The 12432-nt window shown below is 40.4% G+C and overlaps 1 protein-coding gene across 2 annotated transcripts in view; it reads right to left on the bottom strand.

Moving 5' to 3' along the window:
• Positions 1–11102, bottom strand: part of TTC33 (tetratricopeptide repeat domain 33) — a 43718-nt gene extending 32616 nt beyond the window's left edge. Inside the window, exons 1-2 of one of the 2 annotated variants that reach the window (XM_041400999.1) lie at positions 10771–11102; positions 9042–9270 (exon numbers count right to left, since the gene is read on the bottom strand). In XM_041400999.1, coding sequence (XP_041256933.1) covers positions 9042–9262 — 221 coding nt within the window. In that variant the 5' untranslated portion in view covers positions 9263–9270; positions 10771–11102. Of the gene's footprint in view, positions 1–9041; positions 9271–9455; positions 9491–10770 lie in introns of those variants that run through there. The other variant, XM_041401000.1, reaches the window with a different exon arrangement.
• Between the last annotated feature and the right edge of the window lie 1330 nt (positions 11103–12432).

The following is a 12432-nucleotide window of genomic DNA, read 5'->3' as shown; positions in this document are numbered from 1 at the left end:
AATTCCTCTCACGCCCTCACTTGTGTTCAGATATCTCACCTGAGGTGTTTACAGGAGGGCTGCAGCCACCCTGCAGTCACCTCACAGGATGTACCTTTCTCCTCACACTGTCAAGAGACCTTGAATGAATACTGATTCTAGTCTTGGCTGACAACAACTAAATTATACAGGATGATACACAGGCACCAATTAAATTATGCTTTCTCTGAAGAAGAATATAAATATATCTATAAAAGACATATATAAATAATTCCACAGTCTACAGCTAGCATATGAATATTCCTTCTGCTTCTGTTTACAAATACATACATACAGAAATATGCACACATTCAAATGCAGATGGCTCATATGGTGTCACATTTCAATACCCTCAAGGAACAACAATTCTAACCAAAAAATTCTCTCAAAACTATTCAAACTCTGGGTACAGCTTAAATAATCTACAATTCTTGCACTCAGTCTCAGAAAAATCTGCACTAAATTAGTAACAATTTCATAACTGAACTCCTGCTTTGACAAATAATAACCAGCTGTTGGAAAATAACATTTCCCAGAACGAAAAGAAAATAGCTAATTTAAAGATAAATTACAACTTAAACGAGAATAACTACTTAAGCAGTCTGCAAAGAACTTACTTCTCAATGCAAGGAGCGAGCTAGATGCATCACCAGGAAGCAGCAACTCTATCAGTAAGTGATAAACAAAATAAAGCTAGCAATAAAAATTAACTTGGACAAAATAATGAATGTTTTACTTTACACAATAGCTTACAGGAGGGTTTTAAACACTGCAAAAAACTCTCTGCACTTTTTTAATTCTGTAGAAAGGTTATGAGGCCTGAAAAAAAATCCATACATTCTGACTAATAAGAAAGAAGCTGTAACATGCTTTTTCCAGAAAACAAAGGGACAAAGTCCATACTTGCTCAGTCTTTTCTGTTTCAGCTCATGTGTTCTGCACCCAGGACTTCCAGCTTACACACCCTTTGTCTCTTTAGTGAGCGGATGATGTGTACAGCACTCCCAAGGAAGGGTAACAGTTAGGAAGGTTTACATAGGCACAGTATAGACAGTAATGCTAAACACTGAAAAACTTTAAAAAGTGATCAGGTACTTTGACTAGAACTCACAAGAGGTTTTAATCAAGTCCCTATTTGTAGTGTATAATTTTACTTACAGTGTGAAAAAAATCTACTTATGTTCTCTGCATTTTTGCATGACTGACCCAAGAAAACTCTCGATCAAATAATTATTGATGCTAAAACTTTTATTTTGTCTGCAGAACGCTGGTATTGGTAATTCACTCTGAAGGACGTAAGCATTATATATAATAGCTAATTATAAGTGGTATGCAAATTACATCCAAACTCATACTAAACAGTTATTTTCAGCCTACAAGGAACAGTAGGCATGAGTACTTATTACATACTTCAGGTTTCATTATAAGCATTTTCCAGCAATTTCTCCTACACTTAATCATAAAAATCCAAACTCTATAGGGCTTTTAGATTACTCTTATGGAAAGAGTCAACACTGCCAATATACAGCAGCCTAACAGAAATTTAGACTTTATTCTTGAAGCCAGACACTAAAGTTCATAGACTCTTAGATTATCTACTGAATCAATCCTTTTAATTTTTTTAATTGAAAACATATGTTTGCTTTAAATGAGATCAGTTAGCAGAGATCCTAAGAAGGCAGTGCAGTTTTTCTAATTTGTTTCCTCACCTGAAATGTTCCACCAAAGACAGGGAATTCACCTGTACTAGTGAATCAAAATCTAAAAAGGAACAAGAGCTACCTTCTGTATTCTAAATGTGCCTGAAGTTTTAATGGGATAGACTTACAAAAAGGCCAAGACTGGAATGAAACTCAGAGATCATCTAGTCCAGTGAGCTGCTCAACACAGGGTCAGCTAAAGGAGGTTGCTCAGACTCCTGTCCACAGTATCAGCAGGGATGGACAAACCACACCATTCCCCATCAGTCTGTCAGCTCCCAGGAACTACGCCCTGTTGTCAAAACCTCTCAAGTGCAGTTGCAGATTCTTTGTGATGACATCAACCAGCTCCTGCAGAACTCTGAGACAGATCCCATCAGGTACCATGAACTTCTATACATCGGGTTTATCTAAACATTTTAGTCTGACTCACAAAGGGTAAGTCTTCCTTGAGCCAGACTTTCCCTGTGGTCAGTTGGACCTGGGGTTCCTGAAGGCAACACTTAAAGTAAGGACCAAGGTAAAGCAGACAGCAAGAGCTTGTTCACTGCATCCTTTGTCACTAGATTCTCCACCCCGTTCAGCAGAAGACCCAGATTTTTCCTTATTTTTCCTTATTTTCAATCCTTATGTTGCTGATACACCTGTACAAGCCTTTCTTCTTGCTGCCCTTCACATCCCTCCCCAGATTTCACCCCACATAGGCTTTGGCTTTGCTAACTTCATCCCTGCCCCTGCATACTCAGACAGAGTCTCTGCAGTCTGACTGCGTCAAACAACTCTGCCTTCACCTCTTGTAAATTTCCATTTTAGGTCTGGATTTTGTCAGGAGCTTCCCTGCTTATCCACATAGGACTCTTATTCACCTTTTCATGATTTCATCAGGAAAAACTGCTATTGAGTTTAGGGCAGAAAACTTGAAACAAATGCTACCTGCTCTTCCTGCATCCCTCTTCTCTCTAACACAACCTATTTTTTCTAGGCTACTTTACAATGTAACTCAGCTGATTAAACTGATGAAAGGTTTTTGCCAAAGACAGCTGCTGAGATCTTCTGGGAAACCTCTTTATTAACACAATATTATGTAAGTAACATAAGTTTTATTGACTGAAACTTCAAAAGCAATTTCAACACGAGGTCTCTCCTTTGCCATCTTAGTTGCATCAAAATGGATTAGTAATATAATCTAAAAACAATTTTATTACTTTCATAACTAATTTTTAATCAAGTACTTACCATAATCTAAATCTAAAACACATTGGTAAATGGAATAAATCCAACTGTTAAAATCTGCTCCACCTGATAGACATATTTTTTCAGTAAACAATTGACTTACCACTACACTAAGCATACTTTCTAAAGGTGTGTGCCTCATGGTCTGACAACCTATAATGTCTAGTGAGAAAAACAAACTCAATTACACTGCATATAGCTAAAGAATCACAAACTACACATCTGGGAGTTATGCTGGCATTCACATCAGAGAAAAAAAGTCTCAGCTGCTGAAATGTGGAAAAAATGACCCTTCAGAAAAGTTCAGCTATTTTCAATAGATTAGAAAATTAAGCAATTCTAAAAAATTAATCCCTCTAGAAAAGTAAACAGTTTCATGAAAATTGGCCTGCTACCTGGTCTAGTCACTGCACTTTGACATGCCGTTGTTTAACTTCCTATTGCAAAAACTAAGAGAAATAAAAAGTAAAATATTATTAATCAGTCTAATCCAGACACCAAGAGACAAAGATTTTTTTTTTAACATAGAGGAACCTCTAATGTAGGAGTGTTCCAGCTGAAAACATGACCTTCCCAACCAAGATGGAAATTTTTACTCTTTTTTAGCACAATAAACATCATCAGAAGCGAAAGCAGTATTAACTTGTATTTGGCAAAACTGAAAAAAACCAAACCCACAAACCACTGATAATTTAAACCCGACAGTGTCTATATCCAAGAGAAATCCTTCATCTATATCCAAGAGAAATCCTTCACCACTTCAGGGCACGTCGAGAAGAGCTCTATCGCCACTTACTGGGCAGCTAGGGAAGTTTGAGGTTTGAAAACAGCACAGGGATGGTTGCAGAGCTACTGCACGGACAGGCAACTCAGCTACACTGAGGACACAAGTCAGATTTTTTTTCCTGCTGTTAGCTCTCACATGCCGTGTATTTAAGGACATCATACTTCACTGTTTATCTGCACCTCAACCATTTCTTAACCCTGTGGCCAGAGCCAAAGGCTCTCCTCCCTCCCAGTCAAATAATATTGCAATTGGAAATTGCTGTGTTCAAAATACTAAGGCAGAACATGTGAACTTACACTGGATTTGAAACAGTGTAGGACTATCAACACAAAAAAAAAAAAAAAAAAAAACAACTGGGCTGGGGTTGCTGGGTTTTGGTATTGTTTTCAGTTGTCCTTTTTTTTAACTCCAGTGTATGTGGGCACACCCATACTTGGTGTCTGAAGATGGGTAATTCACCAGTATTTCAAGTTTCGTATAAGCAAAAAAATTGTCCTCTAGAATATTCTCCATACTTTTCCACCAACAGACAATATTCTGTTCATTGAAATCACAGAATACCCTGAGCTGGAAGGGATCCACAGGGACCATCAAAGGCCACCTCCTTGCCCTGCACATGACAGCCTAAAGAATTAGCACCATGTGCCTGTTCCCAAAAGACTGTGTGTATGTTTGTATATATTTGTTCCCCTGCTCCTTCTCACAGATCAAAAGAGCATACAAATGTGATACTTCTTCCACACATCTGCCTCTTCTTGTTGTTCCAACAAGATCACCAATTTACAAGCCATCTTCAACACTGCCTACTTATCAAATTTCTAGACCAGAGTCTCTTTAACAGTGTTTTCACAGTAACACCCCCACTGTGACAATCAACTTACTTTAACACATTTTTCTGGTAGACTCCTAATCTTTCTTCCCATCCCACAAAAAAAATGCAAAATATGGGTCAGAAACTGCCATCTTCATCACTGTTTTTCTTCTGTTTGTCTGTCTCAGCTTATCAGGTTCATGCACACACACATTACAGAAGGTATAAATATTCCTCAAACAATTCCACAAAAGCTGAAAACCCACAGAGGGTTTTCACCACCTCCCAAACATTCCCCCGCTGCCACTCCCATCTGTGACAGCAAACAAATAACACATGCTGCATAAATTCTGGTGCCTGAGAAACTCATTCATTATTCCCTCCCCCAGAGAAGCACTGAGACCCCAGCTTACAAACACCAAACAGTGAGATCTCACTTTCCCACACAGACAGGCTTACAGTGTACACAGGAGTCTAACAAAACCATGTGGGGCCTGTAACACCATCATCCCCTTCCCTTACCCAAAAAGTAAGCTGAGCAGACTAATAAAGCATAAATGTGGTAATGACTATTTTAGCTAAGTAATAGTGGGCCTGCTTATAAAATTCATCATACTAATTTCTGCCATGCACATTACCTCAGAGTCTCTCTACTGTAAGAAATTAATTTGCCCCCTGCTTCTTTACAAGTTTTTATTTTAGGATCCCCTTCACTCCACAAGTAACACCAACCAAGAACCAACCTTTGTTACTTGCTAGCGCTAGGTCTTTGCTTTTCTTCTAGAATGCTACACAATCCAACTCAGACAAACTGTTACCACACTTAGATATTCCAGGACACAATCTGCCTTAAGTATATAATTATTTACATGAGTTTGCTTATTTCAAGAAATAGACCTATGTGGTCTGGGCCTGAACAGCAACCACTTTCTATCAGAAAGAGTAAAACCTATGTGAATATATTTTTTTAAAGGGAAAATCTGTCTGAAAGTTCTGTACCCCAACAGCACCATGTCACCATCACTGCCAGAACTGTAGAGTGTGCTGGAGTAACTGATAGAAACTGTAAGTTCAAGTGGGAACTTCTGTTGAGCCTTGTTCAGCACACCTGTTGTAAGCCACTCAGACCTTCTCAGTGGTTCTCATAAGCACTTCCAATGAGAGATAGTTCTCCCTAAATTCACAAAAAATGCTTACCTTGCTACTTATGGATGGGTGAAGCTTTTGCATTGTTTTCTAACTGACAGGCAATGGAGAACTCAGCTTCTAAGACCAAGTGAAGATATTAAAAGCAACAAAAATTACTTGCTGTTCATTATATCCCTGCCCTAAACCACAACTACAACAGAATATCTGCCACTCTCTCTGTCAAGAGACTTTCCACACTTTAAAAAATACACCAAAAAATCAAAACAGAACATAGAGAAAAGATATACAACACCCAAAGCAAAATACAAGGAAGGCATATGTACAACTGAAGACAGACACAAAAAAAGATATCAATCTGTTTATTATAGTACAGGATGTATTAAGGATACAAGATTAGGTAAAAATATTCAGCAATCTCTGTATTCCTAAAAGGACAGAATGGATTTACCTTTCTGTAGACCAATCTATGATTTATTTCTGGTGTTAAAAACAGAGATGTTAATTGACTAATTTGTACATTCTGTGTTTTCAATTATTAATATTACTGTAACTCATTTATGCAACTACTGCATTAAATCTATTGATTAATACAATGGCAGGATGCTTAAAACTTATTAAGTTGAACTTGGTTTTAGTTTAAACTCATCTTTAAAAGGCTTCAAAATTTTATTTAGTAATTACAGGCCTCAGAAACACAAAAGAATCAACTGAAGTCACTCACTGAACAGTGTCACTATTTGAGTGACCAGTTCAAAGAGGAAACTGTATTTAAATATTTGAAAATAAGCCTTTTCTCCAAGAGATTTTGTATTTATTGATTACTTTTTTTTTTTAAATCAGAAACAACCATACTCACAGTATGTTTCTTATGATATATAAACTTGCCTGCATTAAACTTCCAAGTTATTCTCTCCTCCATGTTGCCCAGGGAACCCTTTTTTAGTATGATATTTCTTAAGACAAAAAGCTTAACAGCACAGGAGCACCTACTGACATCTTGGTAATATGTCTACCAGGAAAATAATATCTCTGATCTGGGACAATAAAGATGCTCTTAAAAGTAAAGAAAATATAAAAAATTGTTATGTCAAAGAATTCTGAAGATTTTAAAGGGACTACTCTGTCCTTCTAAACTGTTTCTTCCCCCTCCAGTGAAGATCTGGCCAAATTATGTAGTTAATATACAACTTATAGTCCACCTCTCCCTCTTCTAATACACCTTGACTTCCTGTTGGAAGCACAACAAGACAATAGAAGCACTCCTGCAATATCCTTCCAGAACTGGCAAACTCCCAGTACTCAGAAGGCACTCACAGCAGCTCCCTGTACCTGACTTAACAAAGCACTAGGGAGATAAACAGCGCATTAGCTGCTTGGCAGTATTTGCCTGAGCACAGGCAAACAGGCTCACTCTCAGTAAGGGGAAAAACACACATTTTCAAGAGTGGCTGAAGTGTTACTTATGGTATGGATTAACACCCTGCATCCTATTTACCCTTTCAGCTTTCATATGCAGTGAGTTTTTCATCTCTCAACTTCTATAATCACAGAAGAGACCTTCAAGATCGAGTCCAACCCCATGGCACCCAGTGCCACATCCAGTCTTTTTTTTAAACACATCCAGAGGTGGTGTCTCCACCACTGCCCCAGACAGACCATTCCAGTACTTTATCACTCTTTCCATAAAAAAACTTTTTCCTAATATCCAACCTACATTTCCCTTGGCACAGCTTAAGACTCTGTCCTGTGGTTCTGTCAGCTGCTGCCTGGAGAAAGAGACCAAGCCACACCTGACTACAGCCACCTTTCAGAAGTTGTAGAGGGTGATCAGGTCACCTCTGAGTCTAATTTCTCCAGGCCAGCTGGATGCAGCTCCATTCACCAGCACTCTCTGGGCCTGGCCATCCAGCTAGCTCTGAACCTAGCAAAGAGTGCTCCTGTCCAAGCCATGGGCTGCCAGCTTTTCCAGGAGTGTGCTGGGGGAGACAGTGCCAAAGGCCTTGCTGAAGTCCATGTACACAACATCCACAGCCTTTCCTGCATCCACCAGGCAGGTCATCACCTGGTCAGGTTGGTCAAACACAACCTACCCCTCCTAAACCATGCTGGCTGGGTCTGATACCCTGGCCATCCTGTAGGTGCTGCATGATGACACTCAATATAAACTGCTCTATTACCTTACCAGGTACTGAGGTCAGGCTGGTCTATATTTACCAGGATCTGCCTTCCAATTTGTGAATGGGCACTGGCACATTGGGCAGCTTCCAGTCCTTTGGAACCTCACCAGCGAGCTAGGACTGCTTGTAAATGATGGAAAGCGGCTTCGCAAGCTCATCTGCCAGCTCCCTCATCACCCTGGGATGGATCCCATCTGGGCCCATGGATTTATGAACATCCAAGCAGCTCAGCAGTTCTATGACTGCCTCCTCCTGCATAACCACCCTGCTCCCTGACACCATACACCAACCCAGTAGGACAGCTGTGCTGAAGACAAGCTGTTTCCCACTAAAGGCTGAGGCAAAGAATGTGTTAAGCACCTCTGCCTTCTCCTCACCTGCAGTTACAAAGTTCCCTCCACATCCAGTAGAGAACAAAGGATCGTATTACCCTTCCTTTTTGTAATTAATATATTTGTAAAAACTTTTTTTTTATTATCCTTCACAAAAGTTGCCAAATTAAGTTCAAGCTGAGCTTTGGCCTTCTTGGTTTTTTTCCTACATGCCCTAGTAACCCCCCTAAATACTTCCTGAGAGAGACCTGACCCTCCTTCCAAAGATGATAGATAGTCTTTTTATTCCTAAGCTCCCATCCAGTCTGGACATTTGCCTCGTCGACTCATCTTTGAGCACACACGGACAGTCTTTTCCTGAGCCCACAAGATCTTTGTTTTGAAGCACGCCCACCTCTCCTTTGTTTCCCTTTGTGGACTCCCTTTGTTTTTAAGGGCTGCTTTTCCTAAGGAACTCTCTGAATAAGTCTCCTAAACAGGACAAAGTCTGCCCTCCAGAAGTCCAGTGTAATAGTCTTATTGATGTTCCTCCTGATTTCACCAAATATTGAGAATTCTAATCTCATGATCACTACACCCCAAGTGGTAACCTTTGTTGTAGTGAGAACATGCAAAAATAAGGTGGAATATATACTTTGTTTCCCTGACACCACCACCAAAGATGAAAACTTATTTAGTACCCGACAGTAAAGGCATAACGAAAGAAATTATTACTCTTCAAATTATGGAAACTATCAATGCAGATACTAGCAAATTACTAGTGTTTAGAGAAGAGATTAAAATACCATGCAGCAGCTTTTAGTCAATGAAAAAAGAGTAAGACAACATTAGTACCTCCTATTTTCAGCCAAATTTGCACCTTCATCCTTGAGCTCCTTACTTTTCCTTACACAATCTTCTAAGAGAACTTCCTTTCTTCTCTTAGCTGCGAGCACCCAGTTAGCATCATCATCGTCACCCAGATCCTCGTCATCCGCAGCTTCTGCTTCAAACTGCTGAGAAGTAGCTTTTGAGACTTTCTCACCAATCTTCCTCTTCCACCCAAAAGAAGCCATCAGGAGAACTAGGAAGAATGCATTTTAAATAGTTAGGTAATTTTGCTTTTGAGTACACAGCAGGAAAATCACCCCTCGCTCATCTCGAAGCTAAAGCGGTAATACAGAGCAGCACTCCCCCACAGGAATTTATGCGATCGGCTGCACCGGAGCTGTCCCTCAGGCACGCCAGCCCTGACGCCCGCGGCGGTACCTGGCGCTGCCGCCGGCCGCCTCTCCCGGCTGGAAGCGCCGCGGCAGGAAGCGGAAAGGCGGGGCGGCACGGCAGGAACCGGGCAGGAGCAGGAAGGAGCAAGAGCAGCGGCAGTGCCCGTGGCCCCGGCGGCGGCAGGGGCAGCCGGGAGCCGTAGTTCGCCCAGGCGCGGGGCGGCAGGGCCGCGTGGAAGCCGTGAGGCGCCCGGCCCTGTTCGTATGAGGCGGCGGCGGAGGGGACAAAACAGCCGGGCCTGGGAGTGCCACCGCCCGTGGTGCTCGAGTGTCACACGGGGACAGGTACGGGACGGCGGAATGTCCCCACCGTGTGCCGACTGCGCCCTGGGACAGCGGCACCCGCCACGGAGAGGCGGCTCCGGCCGGGAAATCCCGTAAGGAGAAGTGACCCAGGCTCACAAGCACGGCTTTTTCTTCTGTACGGAAAAAAACCACCACCACAACTAAAACAAAACAAAACAAACATACAAAAAACAACACCACCACTACCCCCCAAGAAACCCCAAAAGCATTTAAAAAGGCCAACACAAAACAACAACAAAAACTCAAACCAAACAAAAAAACCTCAACCCCTCCCCCCCCCAAAAAAAACAAAAAAAACCAAACAAACACACAAACCAAACAAAAAAAACTCAACAAAAAGAGAAGACAGGGTTCAAAATTGCAGGGAGGCAGTGTTTAAAACTGGTCCCTGCAAAGCCCATCCGTGGTGCGAGGGAAAGGCTGAGTGAAGATGCGAGAGGAGGCGCATCACCACAGGGGCTAAAGATACGTGGTCAGGGGTTGTTCCGTTTCAAATTCCTTTTCTGCAGCAAGAGTTTACAAGATCAAGAGGGAAAGGGTTAGTCAGATCAGGCGAGCACAGCTGGTGCACCAGCTTGTACAGCTGGGAAATCTGTCATTTTTGTCATGTTGCTGCTTTTTCTGTAATTCTAATAGCTGTTGTTTTTCAAATGAGTGTAACAGTTCTTGTCCACTTACATATAGCACTAGAAAACAGCAAGCACACAGTTTCAAACAAGATGGTTCAGTATTTCATGTTTACTTAGTTTTTAGTTTCGAAAGTTTAAAAAGTTATACAGTTAGAAACAAGCATTTTTGCCATTCAGCTTTGTCAAAAGAAATTAACAGGAAGTAGGCACATCTTTGTTAAAGAACAGGACTTTGTATCTTACACTGGTAATCAACTGGTAAAATTAAATTTAGCTCTAAGTTTGTATTAAACATTCATATCAAGACAAACATGAAAGAATTTTTTTCTTCATATTGCACCACCAAGATGAATTTTTATCCATTACCTAGTGATTTATATTGCACATGGACAGCCCAGGTTCATCCATGTTACTGAAAAAATTACAATACAAAGACAAGGTAACTCATTGTACTCCAACAGGAATAAGCTGGGGAATACAGAGTAACACGGTTTACCAGTTAGTGTATCTGCCTTAAAACTCTGGCAGCTCTCTATGAAGTTTCATTTCACAGCCTATTGGCAGCTTTTAGTGCAATCCAAAAGGTCTGCAAGATCAGTAGGAACATGTGAAGAAAGCAATTTCAATAGCAAGATCTACAAAGCATAGGAAAGTCACACAACAGGCAACTGGGTTCAACTTGGTTGTTAGTGCCCCTTTCTACCCCTCCCCCTCCCTATAAAAATCTCAGTTCAATCAGAAAACCTTGGGCCATCAAAATTGATCTACCATAAAAATGCACTTTTATTTACAATGACATATATTGTACACTTCTTTCAGAAACTTGCTTTAACCTCCTGATACCAAAACTAAGGACAAAGCAGGGTTGTCTTAAAGTACAAGAGGGTTGAAATGTATATAAAATTAAGAACTATTTTGCATCTTTACACCTTGCATGTGTTGTCAACATTACAAGGAGCAGACAGCATTTATAAATAGTTCAATATATGCAAGTGATCCCAAACCAATTCCAGATGAGGAATTGCTACAATTTAAAAACCTGTGCGTTTGTAGTATTTATACAAGTGCAATACTTAATTCCAAAATAAAGGGTAACAAAAATGAACACACTGATTTATTCAGTACATCAGTACCAATTCGTACAAAAATAAAGACAGGACTTCTTTGTAGGATTTGCAATTGGTCCCTCACATTGGCATCTTAAGGTTTTGGGTTTCAACTTTTGATACTAACTTCCACTTTGGAAAATCTTCCACTTTAAGGTACAGCTAACGTCACTACAGGGACCATCTGTGACATATGAGGATAAAAAAATGAAGTTGTAAACTTGCACCCACCTATGAGACAGACCTCACAATCACGCAGTTCAAAACAGTTACAGCAGTTCAGGGGCTCCAAAACAGCCTTATGTTTTTTCAGAGTCTGTGCATGTGAATTTCTGAGCTGCAGGCAGCTGGCCAGGATTTAAACTGTTCCTATATCTGAACCTAGCAGTTTCCCATGGATAAAATCTCAGCCATTGGCAAGAATTTCCATCCATGTGAAGAGTCCAGGTTTCACTGCTCATAGTAATGCCTGGAGTTCCAGCCTCTTCCGGGGGAAGCAACCTTTGAAACTATGTAGGTCATGAATATTATTTTGAAGCAAGCATTAAGACTTGAATGCAAAACTAAGTACTTTATGACTGTTTAGAGCTACTAAGTGCCAGATGAAAATGGAACCATGGCTAATTATATCCAATTCAAAGAGACTGAAGGTTTTCATGCAAGTACTACCTATGATTTTAACATATGAAGTTCAGGTTTTTTCCTGAAATGCTACAAAAACCATAAATGCAGAAGGACTTTTATTATGGGTAATTACAATCTAGTTAAAAATTCTAGCACTCAAGTTGTCATGATCAGTTTTCAATGCTCAATTGAAAAGTTAGACCGTTTAATTCAATTAAATAGTTAAGTTTCCTACAGAGGTCACCTGGGAAAAATTAGGAACCTGTGTATGTTGTTTTCACCTCATACTGAATACTAT

This window comes from Onychostruthus taczanowskii, unplaced genomic scaffold, assembly GCF_017590055.1.
Source record: "Onychostruthus taczanowskii isolate IOZ18803 unplaced genomic scaffold, ASM1759005v1 scaffold180, whole genome shotgun sequence".
In the NCBI taxonomy this organism is placed as follows: domain Eukaryota; kingdom Metazoa; phylum Chordata; class Aves; order Passeriformes; family Passeridae; genus Onychostruthus; species Onychostruthus taczanowskii.
Note: the sequence above shows the minus strand (reverse complement) of the source record. Positions and strands in the feature narration are given on the sequence as shown.